The sequence below is a fragment of the Stenella coeruleoalba genome (assembly GCF_951394435.1).
Source record: "Stenella coeruleoalba genome assembly, chromosome: 18".
In the NCBI taxonomy this organism is placed as follows: Eukaryota; Metazoa; Chordata; class Mammalia; order Artiodactyla; family Delphinidae; genus Stenella; species Stenella coeruleoalba.
In genome coordinates, this window is record NC_137164.1 from 5,561,928 (window position 1) to 5,585,685 (window position 23,758).

General features: G+C 38.6%; 1 protein-coding gene across 7 annotated transcripts in view; it reads left to right on the forward strand.

The window, feature by feature from the left end:
* The window catches only part of PAN3 (poly(A) specific ribonuclease subunit PAN3), a 115,155-nt gene extending 96,058 nt beyond the window's left edge, over window positions 1-19,097 (forward strand). For 5 of the 7 annotated variants that reach the window (XM_079902564.1, XM_079902565.1, XM_079902566.1 and 2 more), the window contains 6 exons: window positions 149-239; window positions 4,736-4,875; window positions 7,435-7,564; window positions 8,309-8,373; window positions 14,139-14,277; window positions 16,153-19,097. In XM_079902564.1, coding sequence (XP_079758690.1) covers window positions 149-239; window positions 4,736-4,875; window positions 7,435-7,564; window positions 8,309-8,373; window positions 14,139-14,277; window positions 16,153-16,293 — 706 coding nt within the window. In that variant the 3' untranslated portion in view covers window positions 16,294-19,097. Of the gene's footprint in view, window positions 1-148; window positions 240-4,735; window positions 4,876-7,434; window positions 7,565-8,308; window positions 8,374-14,138; window positions 14,278-16,152 lie in introns of those variants that run through there. The other 2 variants (XR_013824764.1, XM_079902569.1) reach the window with 2 other exon arrangements.
* Window positions 19,098-23,758: the final 4,661 nt, after the last annotated feature.

Genomic DNA, 23,758 nt, shown 5'->3' on the forward strand with positions numbered 1-23,758 from the left:
GAGGTTATGGGGGGTAGGACAGGAGGTAAGACCGGATAGGATTCTGAGATCCCTCCTAATATCATAAGAAATGTTCAATTTCCAGTAGTATATAATTTTTTTTAAATCTCATTTTAATTATTTTCTTTAAATTTTCTGGTCTTTAAAGGTTGCGAGTAAATTGTGTTGGAGTTTTTGATGTTTTAACATTTGATAACAGTCAGAATAATAATCCATTGGCATTAATGGCTCAATACCAGGTGAGTAAGAATTAACATGGATACTTAATAACTTAAGGCTTGATTTTTTTTTTAAGATAAATTTTGTTTATTTTAAAGTTTTTCAGGGTTTTAAGTCTAGATTTCAGTTTATGCTGGGGGTGGTCTCTATGCAAACTTTGAACGTGTATTTTCTTAATCCCTGTGCTGTGTTTAGTGTAGAGCCCTTATACGTTGGCATATACAGAATTAATGACAGTGTCAGAGACTCCAGCTGTTTGAATGAAAATGCATTTATTTGACAAGGAAATTTGTCCTCAGCATAGATTAAAACATTAATTAGTCAGCTGAATGAAATATATTAAATGACATTTTACTTTTTTTTCACTTTTTAGTGTGTTAAAAATCACACCTGTTATTTTTACTTTTAGAATAGTTGTCCCACTATCAATCCAAAATTTTTATTTTCAAAGGAAAATTTTTGTATTGCTGTTTTCTAAATGATTTTTTTTCTTTTGCTTAACCAAAGCCTATCACTCACTTCTTGTACATTATTAGAATTTGGTTATAGTCTGACTTCATCATAATATTGTGGACTTAGGTCCCATTTTGTTCTTAGCTATTTAGTTTTTATTTCTTGATTAACACAATGTGTAGCAGAGTAAGAACCTACCTCTGCAAGGAGCATTAAGTGTAGTTGCTTTTGCTTTGATTACCCTGTGCAAGTAATGTAGCTATTTAAAGTAAATACTTCGTATCATTCAGTTTGTATTCATATTTTTTGGAGGGTATGCAGTTGTCATTTTAAGACAATGTTAGTTTCTTTCATGTAAGAAATCTTTGTTGTTTCTGAACATGTATTAACTTACAGAGGTTTGATGTAAGGCAGAATCTCTTGTTTACATGGAGAAGCAAGGAGGAGAATACCTTCCCTTCCCACTGTCCTTCTCATTTCATTCTCTTTTCTTGAAATCTTTGAAAGATTTAAGTTCACTTTATGAGACAGAATTTCAGAACAAAAGGAAAGGCCAGAAGGAGAAGTAGAGTCCAGGTAGTTTTTAGTATTACAGTTGATTCATGCATAAACCTCTTCCTTTGCTACTGGACCGTGGACAGTGCAGTCCCCAGACTTAGAGCCACTCATCACATTCAGTTGTGTGCAGCCTTTACCCAGCTTCTTCCCCTCTGCTGGTGCCCACCTACCCCCAGCAGCAGCCAAGCTGTTCTGGTTGGTAGCGCCATCTAGTGGGATCTCCATGGAAGAAACTGGCTACCCACCCTCCCAGCCCCCAGCCCCCAGCCCCCAGCCCTAGCAGCTTTCTTCTGCAGAAGGGAATTTGCTCCCTCTTTCTTATCCAGGTTGGTTGTTTCTTAGCTGTTTTCCTGCTTATCTTCTGTCTTATACTTAGTGCCTAACTAATTGGCTCTGAAAATTTTTCTTCATAATCTTTGTGCTCCTGAAAGTGACTGGTTATTGACTGTTAAAATACTAGTGATCTTTATATATCCAGGAAAATAATGTTGAACTTTTAAAGAGAAATCAGACATTATTTAGAACCAGTGCCATCAACCTCTATTGCAAGTATTTGGAAACGCCATGTTTCCAGTTTTGTTTTTTACATGCAGTCTCACGGTATCTCTTCAGTCTTTTCTATTCTGAATAGTTCCTTTTTCTTTTTAATTACTTGTATAAGATAAGACTAGTTTGATTTTGTTTTTCTGTGAGTATCACATCAGTGTTGTTTTCCATTTTTTATTTGCAAATGTCCGTTATTGGAGTTATATTATGGGTTGTGTAGTTAGTTACCTTGAAAAACAACTCTTCATAAGAAAAAATAATCCCAGAGTTTCAAAACAAATAACTTTAAAGTAAGGATTTGGGGCAACTTGGTAAGTTAGGAACTGCCTTCATTCATAAACTTGGGCTACTTTCAACCAGTTGTCACCCTCCCTTTATTTTTCAGCGGTAAAAGTTGTATCAGGTTTTCTTTTCTTTCCTTTTTTTTTTTTTTTGGAGTGGGTATATATGTGTAGATTTTCCATGTAGCTTATATAGTAAGGTAAAGGAGAGAATTAACGGTAGTCCCAAACGGGGGATTGTGATTTCACAGAGAAGAGGGTACATGAGAAAGGAGTGCATTGTTTCTTGTAGTCTATTTTTCATAGTCTGTTTCAGACACGTGAATAGAGACTGACTTTCAGTAAAATGGACATAAATAGAGCCATAGATAGAATCAGAGAAAAATCAAGAAGTCAAGAATCAGGAAGAAACTGAAAATGAGTTGGGGGGAAAACCTCCAGAATTCAACAAATGGGGGGCAAAGCCAGATGGAGGTAAGAAGCAAAATAACAAATGGAAAATTATTTAGCTGGGAAATAAGGAAAGAAGAGTTACTGAGTTTTTACGATGTTAAACTCTCTTAATTAAGCAGGACTTCATTAACCTCTTTTATTTAAAAAGATCAGTTCTGATTTAGTCTGGATTATGAGACATGTATACTCTATTTCTAAAAGTGGGTATTCCCACCTTGAGTCAGCTTCAGAAAGGTGGCGTTTACACTCAGAATCAGATGGCCTTATTTTTTATACCCATAACAGTCCTCCAGCTGTCTTGCACTTTGGTTTTCCTATCTCATAACAGGGAATAACGGAATGTTCTAGGTGGGAGGTTTAGTTACAGCATCAATTCAGGGTGGAGCTAAACTGAAGATTTTACTGTTTGAGGGTTGGGAAGCTGTGTGTTGCTACATGCTGCTGAAATACTTAAACAATAACAAGCTTAACTTTGCTGATGACATTGGACTGAAACACTTGTAGAAATTTACAGTTAGCTTTTACGTGTACTGATTTCTCTCGATCAGCATTTTTAGGATTTCATTAATATAACTGTGAATGTTTTCCTTGATCTTGAGAATGAGCGTGAGGAACCCTTCCTGAATTCAGTCACGGCAGAGCCATCCGGAGAACAGAAACGCCACAGTATTCGCGCCCCTCTCCTTGTCACCTTCCCCCCTGCCAGCCTGGGCCCCTAACTCTGCCACTAATGAAGTTTCAAAGTTTCTCTGGCATGAATCCTTGGCATCTCTTTTCCTGATAGATTCAAAGCTGTTTGTCTAATCAGTTGTTCCGCTGATTATAGGATCTCAGGCTCAGCGTCAGATTCATATGTGCTAGATTTGGATAAAGTTTTAGATTTGAACTGTTTAATGTTATCTTAATAATGGAGTTTGTTTTCCTTTTATTCTTTGCTATTTGGGTAGAATGTTGTTAAGGATAGCTGTATAGTCCTAAAGTTTCATTAGTGATTGCCTTGAAATACTCACCTGATTTTGCAAATACACCATTTATAAACTTCCACGAAACCAGTGATTCTCAACCCTGGCTGCATATCTGAATCTCTTATGAAGGTTTGAAAAATACCAATACGTATATCTTGCCCCAGACTAATAACACCAGAAGAGGATGAAGGGATAGCCACTGGGTGACTTTTTGTTTGTTTTTTGAGCTTCTCAGGTGAATTTTAATGTAAAACTAGGTTTGAAAACTCCTATACTAAACCAATATTCCATAAATAAACATGTATCCAATAATTCAGATGAGGTCTCAGATTGTGAAGATTTATGTAAGTTTTCTGTAAAAATGACTTCAGATGATTTCATTGAACTCTGAACTACTCCATTGTCTCCTAGGCATGTGATCATTAATAGTTCACCTGCCAAGCAGGGCCACCTGGGGTGACCGTTCTGTTTCCTGGAGTTTTAATAGGTGGTAGAGAGCTTACCTCAATTCAGCCAGCTGTCTTTTAAAAATTCCTTTTGAAGGAAAGCCTCAGAGTGGGAAATCTTTAAAAAAAAAAAAAAAAAAGGGTAGGAAATCAGGTGATTACAGAGCTCAAAGATCTTTTGTAGTACAAAACGGTCTGTTTGGAAACAACGGCAGATGGAATGTCATGGGGGTTTGCAACATTGTCAGTGTCTAGGGAACCTACTCTGAAATCAGGTAATGCTGCTGCTGTGTTTGGAATAAGGGAATTACTTTTCTTCAAATGAACTCTCACTATATTTTGTGCATCATGGAAAATGAGAAAAGTGCCTATCGTGAGTGATCACTGTAAAGCAACTAACTATATGGTAACCAACCTCAGATTTCTTGTAATAGTAAGGATATCAGCTCTATTTAAATATAAAAATTTAGAAAAAAAATTTAAAGCAGCAGTTCTGCAGTTGGCATGTGAATTGCTTCAGGTAATGTTTCTTAAAGTATCCCCCAGAACTACCTTCATTAGAATTACCTGGGTGCTTTAAAAATGTTGGGCCTGTTCCCATACCTCCTGAATGAGAATCTGGGGTGGAGCAGCTCAGAAATGGTCTTGTTAATAAGCTCCCAGGTGACTGATAAGCTCCAATACCTGGGAACCTTGTGCTGAGTTCTTCAGCTTCTTTGTAAAGATGCTTTTTCCATGCAGGCAGTAGTGTCAGTGTATTAAATTTGTACCTATAAAAGAAAAATTAAAAGTTATATTTATTCTTTCATGTCAGCAAGCAGATCTGATATCATTAGGAAAAGTTGTGTTGGCTTTGGCTTGCAACTCTTTGGCAGGAATTCAGCGAGAGAATTTACAGAAAGCCATGGAACTGGTGACAATCAACTACTCCTCTGATCTGAAGAATCTGATTTTGTAAGTTTTAATATAATAATCATATGAGATAAGACAGATTTTTCATGAGGGCCTTTTAACAGTGATTTTATTTTAGTTTCCACTATTTAAAATCAGGCAAAACATAATTAAACAACTTTTAATTTCTTTGTTTTTATTGCTAAGTATGTATTTCTTGGAGTAAATACATAAACCATCACTTCTCGGCCTTTTGGCTAAGATCAAGTGTAAATTCATAAACCAGTGTGTTTAAATTAGTTATTGATGTTGTAAACATTTGGCGAAAGGCTAGACCCTGTAAAGCTGCATTGGTATCTATGAGCTACATATGACCTTTTAAGTTTAAATGAATTAAAATTAAATAAAATTTAAAATTCAGTTCCTCAGTTGCACCGGCCACATTTCAAGAGCTCAGAAGCCGCATGTAGCTTCTGGCTAATATACTGGACAGCGTGGACGTAGAACATACGCATCATCTCAGAAAGTCCTATTAGTGCTGCTCTCCAGAGAGACCAGTGTCTTTGTAAAAGCTGTCATAAGTAACCTCACGTGCAGCCCGGTCCTGTGCTGTGTGGCCCAGACACCTGTTCCAGAAGGCACGTGTGTGAGGTCCCTATGCTGCTTTCTCCTCCTGTGTCTTCATACTCCAGGGAATCCTTGAGCATAGGTCTGAAATGATCTTGGCTTAAGAGAAGCCATGTGGACTGCAGTCACAACAGTCTAAGATGGGTCTGACATCGGGGATTCCAGGGGATGGGCAACCATAACCCTTATTATAAGTTATTCAAGAGAACAGATGCTAGGAAGTCTCTTTTGAAATTTTTTTCTATGATGTTCTAGAAGCAATTAGAGCTTATTGATCCTTTTCAGTCTCTTTTAGCTTCCAGCTGTTCCTTCTGATCTTTCTGTGTAACCCTGGATGATCCAGTTTCTTTTTGGACTAGCCCTGTGGTATGGAATTGAGGGATGGAGGATGGGGCTGCCCACCTGTGCTTTGTTACGCTGGCATAAGTGTCCTGCTGGTGACAGAGCACTGGAAGCCAGTGGTTACCTGGTTCCTTTTAATAATCAAATAAGTTGATTTCTCTTTTAAATAAAAATATTTGTTTCATATATTTTCACAGCAGTGATTTCTAGCTGTAGCTTACAATACCTAGGATGTCTTAAATAATCTCAAGTTATAATTTTCCTTTTTTAAAAAAGTGAGAGTAAAGGATATAAATATAATAAATTGGCCATAAGTTAATAATTATTGAAACTGGGTAATGGGTTCATGAGGATTCATCATATAATTCTCTTTCCTTCTACAAATGTTACGAAATGTTCCTTAATAAAAAATGAATAAACAAAAAGGTCATACTTCCATACTAACCGATAACTAAAATATACAGAGTAGTAAACTATGTATCATGCACTTTTGAACTGATTGATATGAATTAATTCACCTAATTCTCCCAATAACCCTATAAATTAGGTACCATCATTAGCTCCATTTTAGAGATGTCAAAACTGAGGCTTGAAGATGTAAAGTAACTTGCCAAAAGTCACATAGCTTATACATAGTTAGTACACATATACTATACATAGTTAGATACAAATATGTCAGTAATTACAGATGAATAGCCAAGACATAGATTATCCACATGAGTTTATAACTGTTCCTTTATTCAACAAAAGAATGCCTACTATATGTCAGATGCTGAAGACACTTCTGAATAAGATGAACAAAATTTCCGTCTTCTGGAGCTTCCACCCATTATAATGGGGAAGACTTAATAAACATATAAACAAGTAAGATGTTTGCAGATAGTGATAAGTCCTATGGAGAAAATAAGGTCGAATTATAAGCAGAGAGTGAAAGATTAGGAGGCTGCTTTGATGAGAATGGTTAGGACATGGCTTACCTATCAGAATAAATAGTAAGAGATGATTGATAATCATTGTATTCTGACAGGTGGCCTTTTGAAACGTGTAATATTTTTCTGCCTTAGTTATAATGATAGAAGAAATTGATTCAGTCTTTTCTGATGTGTGTTAGTGCATGAAGATTTCTCAGAAATAAATATACCATGACAGGTGGTAAATGAGGTCACAGAGCAGGAGACAGCTTCCTAAAAAGCTGAGGCTTATTTAACGTATCAAAATGGAAGACCTAGTTTTAGTTTCAAAAACTATTTTTGAAGAGCAATGGAAAAATTTCCCCACCTACAATCACCCCCATTTCACCCCTCCAAAAATATTTGTAACAATCTTTTCATCTCCCACTATTGTAAAGAAGGGTTTGAGAATGGAAATATGGTAAGTCTAACTCTACCCAGCTTTCCTTTCTCATTTTCATAATAGTAAAACATTTAGAGAAAGAGACATTTTTACAGTTTTTTCCATTGGCTCTTAAAGTTTTCCAGAGAAAAGAAATATAACTACTAAGCTTTAAAAATGAACTCGACTTGCATGAAAAAATTTTTTCCGAAGTTGTGCACACTAACATGCTGGCGGCAGCAGTGCCTGTGTGCTTGGGGGTTGTGTTGTTTTGTGAATTGCGTGGTTGGCATTCAAGTGATCCTTCTCTATTTTGGTTAGATATTTGTTGACTGACCAAAACAGGATGCGAAGTGTAAATGACATCATGCCCATGATTGGTGCTCGATTTTATACTCAATTGGATGCTGCTCAAATGAGAAATGATGTCATAGAGGAAGACCTTGCAAAGGTAAAGTGTGTAGTTAAAGGAGTGTGTACACACCTGCATCTGTGTGTATCAATAGATATAAAACAGAGTAATTACTGTGCTGAATATAGTACACAGCTGGCTAAGATTGTTTGCAGATATTTTTGTCCAAACTTAGTGTTCCGTATTTTGATTTCTTAGGTCCTCTGGGCATTTGCTTTGTTCTCTTTTGTTTGCGGCTTTGCTACAGTCATGAGACACAATCTTGATTTTTTTTTTTTAATGTGAATTACTTTAATAATTCTTAAAAATAGACAGCTGTAGGGGGCAAGGAATAAATCACAAGCTTGTGATTACCATACACACACTACTATATATATATATATAAGATAGATAACCAACAGGGACCTACTGTATAGCCAGGGAACTCTGCTCCATATTCTGTGATAACCTGTATGAGAAAAGAATCTGAAAAAGAGTGAATATATGTGTATGTATAACTGAATCACTTTGCTGTGCACCTGAAACTATCACAACATTGTAAATCAATTATAATCCAATAAAATTTTTAAAAAAGAAAAAAATGGACAGCTGCATAATCTTCTTGAGTATTACTATTGAATGAAATGGACATGTTGTATTCAAAAGTATAACCAGAAGGTGGGGATATTAAGATTTATTGTTTAAAGGTAATATTGGTACAGGATACCAGTTTTGTAAACTTTTGCTTTTATATTCAGTTAGCTGGAACATTAATATTCTCTCTCTTTTTAAAATGTTTTATAGGAGGTTCAAAATGGAAGACTGTTTAGGCTTCTAGCAAAATTGGGAACAATCAATGAGAGGCCGGAGTAAGGATTTACAGTATTTTACAATGTGTTTTCAATCAAGGGCACTATTTGACGTAACAAGAATGAGTATACCTTATTCTTACTGGTTTTATCTGGAAAAAGAAAAATTCTCATGTAAAGTGACCTTAAGCCTATTGTTAGCCATTAGGGTGTGGTTTTTTAACCACAGCGTACGTTGTGGTTGTCCTTAGGGATTTCACACACACACACATGCGAACAGAAAATACACTGTGTTAGAAATCTCTGTTGTGGTTTGCGTACGAGGGTGCATTTTCTGCCTGTCAGTACTGCCTCTTCCCTGTCTCCTTTCTGAAGCCTGTTCAGTTCAGGTTACCTTGGTCAGATTAGATACTTCAGATGTTTCTAGCCGTTCTTCTGCTAAAGTGCATTATTTATAGCTGTCGTATCAGTGACATTGGAATAGCATCACCATCTTACATTATTTGTTGTTTAGTTCTGCCTTGTTTGTAAGTTAACCATATGTTCAAGAAAGAAGCAAGTTTGGTGTTTGTGCGTTCTACCTGTCCAAGACAGGTAGAGCAGTAGTGCAGCTGTCGAGGCTGTAGCGTAAGTTGCATTTCAGGACTGTTACCTCTGTTAATAGAGACAGGTGACAGGGAAATATCATTGCTTGGGAGAATGTTTTGACCACAAAATTTAAGTTCCCTTAGCTTTCTTCAAAGTTAAAAGATTCAGTTAGCATTTTCCCTGATGGTTTTTCTGAATGAAGAGAACATGACTATATGTTGAACCATTTAAAAAAGACTTTTAGCTGCTTCTTTCTGGCATTTATCTCTTTTATTTAAAAAAGTATAATGCTTAGAGTGCTGTTCCTTGATTTTTCCTTCAGTGTTTAAATTTTTCTTCAGTTTGTAACTCAGCTGATGACTTTGTCCTGTGGAAGATGAGGCTTTCTCTCTCACACCCCCTTCCCTTAACTAAGTACACACACATTGTACCGCTTAACCCATGAATTTTGAGATAAATCTTTATTCAGTGTTGCCATTGTTAGAACAAGGTAAATATTGTTCGTAGCTGCCTTGCATAGTAAATCATGACCGTATTTCCTTTCTTTTGTATTTTGTTTTTAGATTTTTGTTTTCCTGATGTTAATTATTGTCTTATATAGAAAACTAAACAAGTGAAAAAATATTTACCACTAGTTCATTCCAGACTCTCTGCCAGAGTTCTAAAATACCTTTCCATATGGTCAAAAACAGGTAACCTGTCAGTTCCCCTTTTTTCCTCCCCTTAGAGAAATTGCACCTGGAGCCTCTGCCCTTTACTCTGGGCTCCTTGGCTTCAGGCCTGCTCACACTCTCACTTTAGAACCTGAGCTTCCCTGTGCTGTTCTCGTTGTCTCTCCCTTTGTGTTGCTTGCCCTGTTTCTTGCTTTTTTCCTTGGTTTATTCTTTTGATTTAATGAAGCACAGCCTTCAGTAGCTTCCTGAGAAAGGTGAGTTTTTTGAGTCTTTGAAAGTCTGAAAATACCTTTATTCTACTTTTATACTTTATTGATAGTATGATTGGGCATATAATTCCAGATTGTCCTCAGAAAATTCTTTTTATTATTTAAATCTTTTGAATAGATATTATATGAACCAATTTATTAAAAAGTAGAAAAGGGTTTGCAGTGAAAAATAAAAAATCTCTCTTTCATACCTGACACCCCCAGTCTCCCCAGTTCCTCCCACCAGTCTTTTATTAGTCTCTTGCACATATTTTCCGAGTTACAACTGTATATTCTTATCACCCCTGTCCCCCCACTTCTAAATATCTACAAATTGTAAACCATGTTCAGTGTTCTGTTTGTTGCTCTTTTCTCATAACAATATATTTTGGAAATCTTTCTCTTTAGATGTGTTTAGTGTATGCTCAACACTATTGTCAATAGTTAACAAATATGACCTAACTTAATCCTCCTAACAGCCCTGTGGTGCTGGGTACTGTTAGTATTCCCTTTTAACCCAGAAGCTGAGGCATAGAGAGGTTAAAAACCTTGTTCAAGGTCACATATGAGTCAGGATTCGAATCCAGACAGAATGGTGGTCCCAGAGTCCATGCTGTTAACCACTGTGCTGTGCTTCCTCATAATTTTTGGCCATGTAATAGTCTGTCCTGTAGGTACACTAATTTATTTCTCCAGTTCCTTATTGATGGGCATTTGAGTTGTTTTCAGCCTCTTGCTAGTATAAGCAATTCTGCAGGGACTGACTTACACATACTTAATTTAGTGTGTGCACAAATGCGAGTTCGACTGTGATCGTTAGGTCAGCACCCGTTGTGATTTGTGACTGTGATGATGGCCCTTAGACGGGTTTACCAGGCACAGTGCATGGGAGTCTTTCACCAACAACACTTCTTTCAAAATTTCGATTTTTGGGGCTTCCCTGGTGGCGCAGTGGTTGAGAGTCCGCCTGCCGATGCAGGGGACACGGGTTCGTGCCCCGGTCCGGGAAGATCCCACATGCCGCGGAGCGGCTGGGCCCGTGAGCCACGGCCGCTGAGCCTGCGCGTCCGGAGCCTGTGCTCCGCAACGGGAGAGGCCACAACAGTGAGAGGCCCGCGTACCGCAAAAAAAAAAAAAAAAAAAAAAAATTTCGATTTTTGACAACCTGATAGATGAGAAATTAAATCTCAGTGCAGGTGTTTTTGGTATTTACTCATAATGAGCATGTTGCCTATCTTTTTGATTCATTTATATTTCCTTTTCTGTCTCACCAGATCCTTTGCGCATTTTTGTTTTCAGTTGGATTGTCTGTCATCTTGATGTACAGGAGCCAGAGAGATTTACCCTTTGTGATCATTTTCTTTGAAGTTTGTCATTTTTCTTTTGACTGCTTAATCTTTTCACACGTAGGCATTTTTATGGTAGTCTAACTGATCAAACTTCTTTTGTACTTTTGGATTTTGAGTCATAGTAAGAAAGTTAGAAGGCATATCTACTCTAAGATTGTGAAGGGATAATCTTGTAGTTCCTTCTAGAACACTTAAGGTTTCAATTTTTTCCTGTTAAAGTTTTTTATATATTCAGAATTTATATAGGATGTAAGGTACGACTCCAACTCCCCCCACCCCAGACGACTACCCAGTGGTCCAGAAGCTGTTTCTGGACTAGTCTAGCTTTTCCACTGGTTTATTAAGGCAGCACCTCTTTCACACCATCATGATTGACATTTTAAAATCTAGTAGTGTTAGCTCTTTCTTATCTCCATTTTATTGTTTTTTGTTGTTTTCCTAAAACTTAAATTATCTGTATAAATTCTAGAATCAGCTTGTTTAGTTAAAAAAATTTTTTTTAAACCTGATGGTATATTTATTAAGTTTATTAGTAAACTTAAGGAGCATTTGTGTTTTTAGATGTGGAGTTATCTTAACCAAGATAATGACATGTCGTCGTATTGCTGATGTCTGCTTTGGTGTTCTTCAGTGTTTACATTGTTCTTCATATAGTTGTAGCACACTAAGTTTGTTCTTAGGTATTTTTTCTTGTTGCTATTATAAATGGGAATTTCCCCCCATTCTGTCTTCTTAGACTCCTTATCTAAGGATAAGGAGTTATCCTTGTATGTGATATGATTGATTATATCGTTGTATGTGAAAACGATTGATTTCTATAAATTTTGAACCTTGGTACATTAGTGTTTGGATAGTTTTTCAGTAAATTCTTTTGGGTTTCCCAGGCATATAATCGTGTCTTCACATAATGACAGTATATTTCCTCCCTTCTAATTTCTATACTTTTGATTTCTCTTGAGTGATTGTGTTAGCTAGTACCTCTAGTACGTAGTTAAGTAATAGTAATGATAGTTTTCTTTCAGAATTTGAAGCGTCGCTCCATTGTCTTTTAACTTCCAGACGGACTCAAAGCCATTTTCTTTCCAAATCCTTCTCCACTCCCCATGCTTTTAGGATTTTTTTTTTTTTTTTTAATCACTGATGTGCAGAAATTCACAACGATGTGCTGTGGTGTGTGTGGGTTTTTGATTCATTCTGGTGAATCAACAGGTGGGCATTTTAATCTTGGGAATTTATGTCTTTGAGTTCTCGGAAGTTGTCTTATTGTTTCTTTGAAAACTTTTCTTCTCTCTTTCTGGAACTCCCATTGCTTAGCTCTTAGGCCTTTGCAATTGATTTTCTAATATTCTCTTCTATTTTCTATATTGTATCTTTTTGTTTTACTTTCTAGGCAATAATCTCAACTTAATTTTGTCTAAAATTAAAGGGTTTTTCCCTAATCCTTTGAATTTTTGAATTTCTGCTATCATTTTTTAAATTTTCAACAACTTTCTGCTTTCTGCTTTCTGCATGTTTCTGTCTTATAGCATTTAATTCCTTTTCTCTGAGACTGTCAATTATAGATTTTTAGTGAGTGGGTTTTTTTTTAATTTATTTAACTTTTATTCTGTTCCCTGCAATATCTCATAGAAAAAAGAACAGTTTGCTTTGTTTTGTTTTATTCTGCAAAGGATTTCTGATCCTTGGCTGTTCATTCATATTAAAAATGACATCCTTAAAAGCTAGGGGGAAGTTCCTTGTGGAGGCAGGGATTATACAGTAGACTGTGTGATAAAGCAGCATGATGTTGTTACGTATGGTTTTTGTTTGTTGTTGGTAGACTTCCAAATGTCAGTATTTCCCTTGGGTAGGTCAGCTTCTGCAGGAAAGAATCTTCCACCTTCCGTTTGTTGTATGAACCCAGATACATGACTGTGGTGGGCTTACCCCTCCTTGTTCTCAGAATGCAGATCTAATTTTTAAATGTGATCTAAGGCTGCATGGTCTGACCTCTCCCTTTTTATCCTTGTTTCAGATGTGTTTCTTTCCTTTTACTGTCCTCCTCGCCTCTAGTGCTGTCTTTGCCTGGCTTTTCACCCCTCCTTGTCCTTACTCTGCACCCCTCCAGTTCTGCTCCCTCTCTTCTCTTCTCTTTTCTCCCCCAACCCCATCCAGCTACACTGACCTTTCCTAAGTTTCTTAAGTGCTCCTTGCTCTGTCCTTTGCAAAACCTCATACCTCTGACTAAGGGGCACTCTTCCTTTGGGAAGAGCATCCACTCCTTCCCTAGAAAGCCTTCCTTGCTTTCCCAGGTGAATTCATGTTTCTGTTCTATACCATATCCCTTCTTCTTAATAGCATTCTCTAAATAAGCAATTACTATTTGAATGTCTGTTTTCCCCACTAGCCTGTAAGTTCCATGGGTCACTGAAAACTTAGCAGTGATCATCTGGTCAGTTTTCCAGTTCTTTAGCAGCTCACTTTCACATCATCACATGATGGTAGGAAACCAGAATCTACCCCCTTTTTGCTTCGTAAGCATTTCCCTGTTTTATGCTCCCAGTAAAGCAGAACACCTGTCTGACCACCTCTCTCTACCGTATGACCTAAGGGTGGAGGAGGAAAAGGATAATCTCTTTCAACCTATTTCTAAAGATATCTGAAGACATTTGCTTTCTTCCCCATTTTATCTAATGGTAGGGCCCTAAAGAAGGAAGTGATTATAAAATAGGAGTGTGTAAGGGGGGTGATTGCCTTGAGAAGTGGCAAGTGGTATTCATATACTTTCATGTTCAGTGAGATTAGTTTTTAAAAATCTATGGGCAATCTGGACATAAAATTTGATTAAAAAAAACTACACACAAACGCTACTTTCTGATTTATTGTAGAAAACAATAAAATTCAACTAGTTTTGAGTCTGAAGTATAAACATATAGCCCTGTGGTATACAGCATGAGTTACTGAGGTGAAATATTACCTTCCCCCAGGTTTCAGAAGGATCCTACCTGGTCGGAGACTGGAGACCGTTATCTGTTGAAACTCTTTAGGGATCATCTTTTTCATCAGGTGACAGAAGCGGGCGCTCCTTGGATTGACCTCAGTCATATCATTTCTTGTCTTAACAAGGTAACTTGTATCTGGACCTTTAAGATCACAGTGCTGTTATCTACAGTTTATAGAGCTGCATCTCCTACAGATACTAAGAGACTTAAGAAATTAAGATGTAGTCTGCTGTAGTGTGCAAGACATTTTATTAATAATTATTAGGTGTACCTACTTAATAACAATTTGTAGAATGGGAGGTTTTTTTTTTTAGATGTTGGGGGTAGGAGTTTATTAATTTATTTATTTTTGCTGTGTTGGGTCTTCGTTTCTGTGCGAGGGCTTTCTCCAGTTGCGGCAAGCGGGGGCCACTCTTCATCGCGGTGCGCAGGCCTCTCACTATCACGGCCTCTTGTTGCGGAGCACGGGCTCCAGACGCGCAGGCTCAGTAGTTGTGGCTCACGGGCCTAGTTGCTCCGCGGCATGTGGGATCCTCCCAGACCAGGGCTCGAACCCGTGTCTCCTGCATTAGCAGACAGATTCTCAACCACTGCGCCACCAGGGAAGCCCCAGGGAGGATTTTTTTTAACGCCTACATGAATAATTTAAGAATTCTTCATTGTGGATCTTTCTGCTGTGATAAAATGTCACAGAAGGACTGCCTCCCACACCCCCGCCCCACTCTCTTTTATTTACCAAGTGTAGTTTGTTATAACAAACAAAGCAGTATTTTGTGTTTGACTATTTTTTAAAAGTTGAATTCCTTTCTTCTCAGTCATTGTGAGTCCTGCATGTCCTTAGTTCATGTGCTGTCAGCTGTGGGTGTTAATCAAGTGTTAATAATAGTGAAAACGCAGTACTGGGCATATCACTAGACCCAGCTGTGATAAATGGAGAATTAGAAGTGATTAGATGAAGTAAGCAGGTAGAGATGTATCATAATTTTGAGAGGTGAGCTTTGTGTTTTTGAAAGGGCCAGGAGAGGTGCGATTTATGGAGGGAGGGAGGAGTGCATTTTCCTTACGAATTACTTGGAATTACAGAGAGAACGGGTCTCCAGAAGCATGGCCTAGCCTTTGTGTATGGGTTTATATCTAAATCCGGGGTTGGCGGACTGGCCTGTGAGCCAAATCTTGTGCCTGTTTTTGTACAGCCCACAAGCTAAGAATAGTTTTTACATTTTTAAAGGATCGTAAAAACAAAACCAGCTAGGAAGAGTATGAGACAGAGGCTTGTGTTGATATATGGCCCTGAAATTTAGAACACTTACTATCTGGCCCTTTATAGAAAACATTTGCTGACCCCTGGTCTAAACTGTCCCTAAATTACAAGGACTGGAGGAGAAAATACCTACGGTGGCACATGATTTAGAGCTGTTGGCGTACAGTGTGCTAACCCTTCAGGTAAAACACGGTGGTGTTATTTTTAAGCACTACTTTGCCGTGTTTGAATCTCCTTAAAACTCTTTAGAGAGTATTGTCAATAAGACAGAACAAGACTATGTTATCATTGAGCTAACCTGGTACAATTTGTATATTTATTTGCCCTTTTCCCTTAAGGGGAAAACATTTTTCGTAAGAGCAACGAGTGGAGAATAATTCTACCAGATTTTAGAAAACGGTATCCATAGTATCAAAGCACCAGTAATTAAAAATATGTAGAACTAGAATAAACGCTGACAGGTGGATCCTGTGGAAATAAGCCATGGACAGACATCTTAAATGAAGATTATTTAATGAATACTCTCATCCACTGTGCCACCAGGGAAGCCCCTAGGACGGTTTTTTAAAAACGCATCTGAGTTGAAAAGTGTGTGCATAGTGATTAGTGATGTAAAATATTTATGAATTTCTAGAGGGGAATGTGACAACATTTTAAAAAATATTTCATATATCACTGTTGCAAGTGTTGTCCTAAAATAGGCTTGAACTTCATATGTTGTGTTTCTGTCTGTTTCAGTTAGATGCTGGTGTGCCAGAAAAAATAAGCCTCATTTCCAGAGATGAGAAGAGTGTACTTGTGGTGACTTACAGTGACTTAAAGCGATGCTTTGAAAATACTTTTCAAGAACTGATTGCAGCTGCAAATGGTCAGTTGTAGTATTTGCTTAAAAAAAAAAACAGGCGGGATATGGCCGAGGAGCTTATTAACCAATAGCAAATTGCACTACAGCTGAACTGTTCTCATCATCTCATTTCGCGTTTGGGAAACAAGCAGAAGATGAGCAGAGCTGCTTGCACTTGGGTCAGGTGCGCTGTTACTTGAAAGGAAGAATGTTTCACTTATCCTTGAGCTGTGGCTGCCGGTGGGCCACACCTGTGAAGAGTTTATTTTAGATTAAGGAGCACCGTTAGGGGAATGATGTTCCAGCTTTTGTTTTTTCCACTTGTATATGCACTAATTTTAATTTTTTAAAGACTTTTTTCTGATCTTTGAACTTTTGCCACATTGTATACTTATTAAGGGAAACGATTTGCAAGGAGGTTTTTGGGAAACAATGCTGGGCAGCATTTTTGTCACTGAGGGTTGCAGAATTTGCTCTTTTGGGGATGGGTTGCCCTGAATAACATAAGGGACCAGGTAAATGATTTCATGGAAGTACCGTATAGTGCATAATTCTTGTAAGAGTATTGTATGCAAGCTCTGTATGCCACCCACTGTTAGTTCAGCTTGAGATTTTTTTTGTGTGTTTTTTGTTTTGTTTTTAAGAACACACAAAAATTTCAGTGACTTGTTGGGTGTGAATTCCCCTATTAGTTGATTTAAGTCCTTTCTGAATGAGGGTTAGACAAACAGGAACTGAAGGAGCACACAGAGCTCTTTGCTCCAAATTCAACCAGAGCCTTTTTTTAAAAAGGCGTTTCCCTGCTAATCAGATACATTTACATTTATGCCATTTTTTAACAGAAAAAAATTAAGAAATTGTGTTAAAGGCCTGAAGTTCAGGAGTATATTGCTTTAGGTTTTTCCCAGTTTGCTTTTTTGTATAAAGTTCTGTTCTTTGAACCACAGCTTTATTATGGTACTTTACACTGGATACAGATACAGAGACACTGTTCAGAAGACGAACTAAACACAGCGGTGGTCTGGCATCAGGAGCTTTCTGAAGTTTTACAGCCTGAATCTGGAGGGAAAACAATCTGCTGTGCCTTTGCAGTCACTGCTTAGCCCAAAGTAATAGTGCTTTTGATAATAACTATGTGGGATATTCCTGAATAAGTCAGTCTCAAAAGTCTGGAATTTTCCTCCTCTTAACTTTCTTAACATTTGGACGTGCAGTTGTCGCCAAACTTGGGTATTCATGGAATTTCTAGTTAATGAAATACCTGTACTTTGATACTGAAGACTGCCAAATACATAGGAATTTTCTTTCATAAAAAACAGTGATGAAGACTCTGTCTCCTTTCCCAGCACTGAATGTTTTGCTAGCACTGGGTGCTCATCATGCAACTATGAAGAAAATGCGGAAACTCAAAAGGTCAGGAAAGACTTCCAAGCACTTGCAACTGATGTTACAGTCTTCAATTTTAATAACTATACATATTTGTAGTTTTCAGAGAAGTTTTTAATATTTCTCTGTCCACTTTTTATAAGCTTTAAAATGATTTTCTCTGCCTTGAGATTTGCATCAAGAAAAAGCACCTCTTCACCCAAAATCTTTGAAGACTAGAGACACGCTTTACATGTTTTAACAAGTGTGTTTGAGTCCACGTCTGGTAGCATCAGTTGTTGAGTTAAAAAGAAAATCAGTTATTGCATTTGATCAGGATGGATTTTAAAAGAACATAATGCTCAATATTCAAAGGATAATTAACATTTGCCACCATAATGTTCTTTTTTTATGTAAAAGGAACAGGAACTTGGAGACATTAACATGCAAAAGTCTTTTATCATTATGAGCTCATGTATTTGACAAAGAGCAGCTGTCTTTTTATATGTTTTTTGACAAATCATATTGTAATTCTTTTGTACAAAAAAGAACTACTTGTATTCTAGAAGAAATATGAAATGCTTAATTTATAAGCGGGCTGGAGATTTTTTCCAATATTGTTTTCTTTGAAAATGAAAGGGGATCATCTATTTTAGTTTCAGGGTCTGGGAACTTTTTGAAAATTTAATTTGTGGACCAATGTTTTGCAAAAGCTAAGGAAGGGCAGGGGTAAAATAGGGCTTGATTTTCTCATTCTGTGTAGACCAGCAAACTTCCCTCTGCGAGGCCGGTTCAAATCACAACCCCAAGAGTGTTTGCATCATAAATGCTAGCTTGCTTCAGCCCCTAGTAACCTCAGGACTTGGTTTGAATAAAAAGGTAGACAGCTGATATGTTTTCATGAGTAAATATTGTCAGCCAGAAAACAGTTGGTGTCAGGTAATACGTTATTTTTTTTAAGCTTTGTTTTATATTTATTTTTCATTTAGTTTTTATTGGGAATGGTTTTCAATAGAACTCTTAGTTCTGCTTAGGTGTTTTTTGGGGGAGCCCTCTTTTCCATAGTGTAATTCCATTTAACAGGTTGTCTAAAAGTTAGTCTTTTTAATTCATAGGAAGATTTTAATATCTGAAAGTACTCAAATTAAGGATATAAACTTGCACACCTTCCTGTTACGACAGATACAAGCACAGAACGGACAACCCTTGAAATCATGTAACGTTGGTCATTTCAGTTTTTTGTTACCTATTTTAAAATCTGTTAATGTATTTACTTCATTGTAAATATTTTTGAGGGTACCTTTGTATTTTGCTTTTGACCTTGGTTCTGTAATTTGGATGTCAACAACTTCCCTGAAAAGCACCAGTATGTTAAGTTCTAATGTCATGATCCCAATATGGGTTATTCATCTTTAATCCTGTTTTCAGTCTCTACGTGTACAGCAGTATTTTTAATAAAGAATTACAGAGAGAAGATGGTCCTTTTTTTTTTTTTTTTTTTTTTTTTTGCTACCAGTTCATTTAACAAGATGATGTTTGTTTTATGATTGGTACTTAAAAGGCCAAACGTTTCATATGTGTTTTGGAGGAACTTTTGGTCTTTGGATAAAATGGTGGCAGATTTATTTGTTAATTTACCAAATATCTGTTAAATGCCTAACTTGGATCTGTTCTAGGCACCAAAAATGCAGATAAGTATTTTAAGTACTTGTTCTTTACAAAATGCGTCGTTACACCCAAACATTTCTAAACAGTACATGGCATACCGTGTAGTTTAGGAGGGAGGACCTACTTACATGAAAGGAATGACATCTGCTAGTCTTTGATTCAGACGCGGTTAATGTACTATATAGGTGAAGGTTCCTCTCCCCCCACCCCCCCAGAAACATCATTCCGAATAGAAGGGTAGAGAAGGAAAATATGACAAAATGGTAATATTTGTTGAAACTAGGTACTCATTCATTAAATATAGGCCTACCTCAGACATTGTGGGTTCAGTTCCAGACCACTGCAATAAAGTGAGTCACATGAAGTTTTTGGTTTCCCGGTGCGTACAAAAGTTATGTTTACACTGTACTGCAGTCTGTTAGGTGTGCAACAGCATTATGTCTAAAAAAAATGTATATACCTTAATTTAAAAGTACTGCCATCATGTGAGCCTTCAGCAAGTTGTAATCTTGCAGTAGTAACATCAGAGGTTCCTGATCACTCTAACAAATACAGTAATAATGAAAAAGTTTGAAATACTAAGAGAATTACCAAAACGTGACGCAGAGCCCTGAAGTGGGTGAGCAGTTGCTGTTGGAAAAACGGTGCCTTTAGACCTTCCTCGATGCAGGGATGCCGCAGACCTTCAGTCTGTAGAAAAAGCAGCATCTGTGAGGTCTGCCTGTATTTATTGAACGCCTGTTACATGTCAGGCATTGTTCTAGGAACCAACAGCACTCTGACCACAACAGACAAATATTTCTGCTCTTAGAGAGCTTTCATCCTATCAGGGAAAAGGAGTATATAGTAGTTAAGAGGTAATAATGGTTATGGAAAGAAAATAAAGTAGGGTAAAGGGCGTGGATAGGGTTGCCAGATTTAGCAAATTAAAATAGACAACACAAAATTGAATTTGAATTTCAGATAAACAGTGGATAATTTTTTTTTAGCATGAGTGCGTCTCAAGTATTGCATGGGACACAGGATCATTTGTTTATCTGAAATTCAGATTTAATTAGCCATCCTGTGTTTCATCTTGCAACTCTAGGTGTGGGCAGTTTGGTGGTGATGGTAGAATTTCAGATGGGACGATCTGGGTAAGTAGGTCTCCCTGAGAAGGTTGTGTTTGAGCAAAGACTTGAAGAGAAGGAGCCAGGCATTGCAGATGTCTGAGGGAAAAGAATTCCAGGCCGGGGAACGGGCCGGGAGCGTCTGAGGCAGGGCAAGCAGGCTCCCATGGCCAGAGCAGAATCGGCAGGAAACTTTGGTGTTTACTCCTGCAGGGGAAGCTTCGAGGAGGATTGTGAGCAGGAATAGCATGGCACAGCATTTGAAAGGATCACTCGGGCTGCTAGTTAGGGGGTTTGGGGCGGGGTGACGGGGAGATAGCTGTAGAGGCAGTGGGAAGCAACTGGATTCTGAATACATTTCAAAGGTAGAGCCAAGAGCATGTCCTGATTTATGATTTCTAGGACGTGGAGTAAGAAAGAGGAGAGGAATCAAAATGACTGAAGATTCTGGCCCACTACTGACAGGATGGAGGATTCTACTGAATTGAAAGACATGGTTGTAGGACGAAAGGGGTTTTTGGAGGGAGGAAGGGAGGAAGGGAGGGGGTTGGCACGGGGAAGACGGGGAAGTGAGGAAAGACAGTTGGGAATTTGGTTTGGGGCCTGTTAAGTTTAAGATGTTTAGTTCACGTTTGTGCTAGTTTTTTATTGTTTAGTGACGACGGACCGTAAACTTCAGTGGCATAAAACCACCCCCATTTTACTCTCGTGGGTTCTGTGGGTCAGGAATTAGGACAGGGCACAGCAGGGACGGCTTAGCTCTACCCATTATGTTGGACCTCAGCAGGGAAAACTCCAGTTCCAGGAGGGTGGGGGCTGCAGTCATCCGACCTGGCACCTGAACTGAAGGTCATGAACTGGACTCAGCTGGGGCCGGTCAATGGAGGTCCCAACCCGTGGCCTCTCCGTGAGGCGTAGGCTTCTCCAGCTCTGGCGACTGCGTCTCTGGTGGGACCGGTTGGAGAATGAGTGGCCTCGGGTGGAGGCTGCATGATCTTTTCTGGCCTGGCCTCGGACTCATGCACGGTCACTTCTGGTACATTCTGTTGCTGACGAGTCACAAAGCCCACTCTGATTCCAGGGGAGAGGAATTGGATGGGGAAGTGACAAGGACACTGCCAGAGCTCGTGTGGGATGGGAGGTATTGGTGCAGCGAGTTTTTGGAAAATACAGTCTGCTCCAGCATCAGGAGATGTTGGTTTAGCACTCACATAAGAGTTCGGAGGTTAGGGGGAGAGATCTGGCCTGTACATGTAATTTGCAAGTCATTATCATATAGATGTCATTTCAGGCTTTGAGGTTGATTGAGAGCATGAAGAGAGTGAGTATAGACTGAGAAGTGGAAAGGTCCAGGGGCAGAGCCCTGGGGTTCCTGGAACACTGTTCAAGGATCAGAGAAAAGAAAACCAGTATGAGGCAGAAATGACCAGTGAGGTGGGAAGAAAAATCTGTGATGTCCTAGAATCAAGGTGTTTCCAGGAATGAGGGTCAAGACTGAGACTGAAAATGGCCACTGAGTTTAGCGACTTGGCGTCATGGATAAGCTCCCCATGGAGCAGCTCCTTTTCAGTGAGTGGGAGAGAAAGCTCGGCTTGAGTGGGAGGAGAGGAGCCAGAAACAAAGAGTAGTATAACCAGCTCTTTCAAGGAATTTTGCCGTGAAGAGGAAAAGAGAAATGGGGTGGTAGCTGGAGGGGAAAGCAGGGATGGAGGGTTTTGGGTTTTGCCAGATGGGAGAGGTAATAGCATGTTCGTATGATCCAGTGGAAAAGGGAAGATGGGCAGGGGTGAGGGGTGGTGAGTTGCTGGAGCAATGGCCTTGAGTCGAGGAGAGCGAGGGGCTGCGTGTACCCCGGGTGTTCTGAGTCGGGAGGGCGGAGTGTCCGTGGTAAGTGGGCAGATGTGATGGTGGGATTTTGAAGTTCTCTTGACTCCTTCAGTTGTCCCATCGATGTGAAGGGTATACTGATAGTGCCTATCACATTGGGTTGCTTTGAAAATTAAATGAGTTTATTTCTCTAAACCACTTGGAATAAATAGTTCCTGGCACATAAAATTCAGTTGCTATGTTTGAGTCTAAGCCCTTACTCTTTTTAAAATGGGTGGTGAAGAGTTGTGGTGATCAACCAGGTTTTTTTCATTTTAATAATCCTTTATTGAAGAGCATACACACGTGCGTTTGCATGTAAGGGTACAGCTCAGTGAATGATCATGGCGTGAACGTACCTATTTCCCACACCCAGATCAAGAAATAGAACATTAGTGGCATCTAGTGGGTTTGGGGGGTTACTTTGTTTTGTTTTTTTTCTCTTAAATGTCCTTAGTTCAAAAAACAGAAGGCTAGTCATTCCTGTGTTGGGATCCAGGATATTTCTGAAATATTTCCTGGCCTGTGAAATCCGTAAGTCTGGTAATACGTTTAACACTGAGGAGTCCAATAAACCTTACTGGGCTATCCTGCTGCTGGACAAAAGAAAAAATTCCATTCCCAAATGTACAATAAGTTTCTAGAGTCATGAGAAAACTTCTAAACGATGACGTGACCCCAATTCCTTGAACATTCTTCAAATCCTTTGCCTAAATTAGTGACTTTTGTGTTGAGAAAACCAGTAACATTTTTAAAGGATTTCAGATTCTCAAAGATAAAATGCTTTTTGCCCTCTTCAGCTAATAACCACAAATTTATTGAGATTAGTCATTTATCCCTTGTTCTCGCCTTGTCCCAAAGAAAGCAGGCCTGTTTTCCCTGGAAGTGTTTCTCCAATCTGGTTTGCTTATGATGTTATTAGGAAGGTGATGGTATGACCACTTTCTAAGACAATGTGTTGGTCACTTATTCTATGTCTATTAGTGATTACCTAAATGGTTCCTCTTTCTAGGATGTGATCCACAAAACAAAATTGAAGAATACGTAGCTAGTGTCCTTTTCTTAGGGAAGCTCTTGTGTCACTGCCTAGTTATTTCGTATGGTTCCCAGCACACAACCTCTAATACACAAATATACACCCACGCGCGTGTGTACACACACACATTCTGTGATTATGGTAATGTTAGTGTTTGGGAAAGCCTGCCTCTTTTTTAATTGAGGGGACTTTGGTCTGCAGCCAGCACTCGCACTCAGTCTGTACATTCTACTTGTGATCGTATTCATTTTATATTTTGATGCTGATTTACTGTTCGCAGTGTCTCAATCGTTGAGAGCAGCCACTCTGTGGACTGGTAGAAGCTCTGTGCCCCGTCTTTAGTGGCGCTTGGTTTCTGTTTCTTGTGCCGGATTAGTAATTGGTATTTCGTGAGCTCACCCAGAACACCCGTCCACTCCCCCGCCCAGGGAAACCAAGACCCCTTTTTTCATTTAT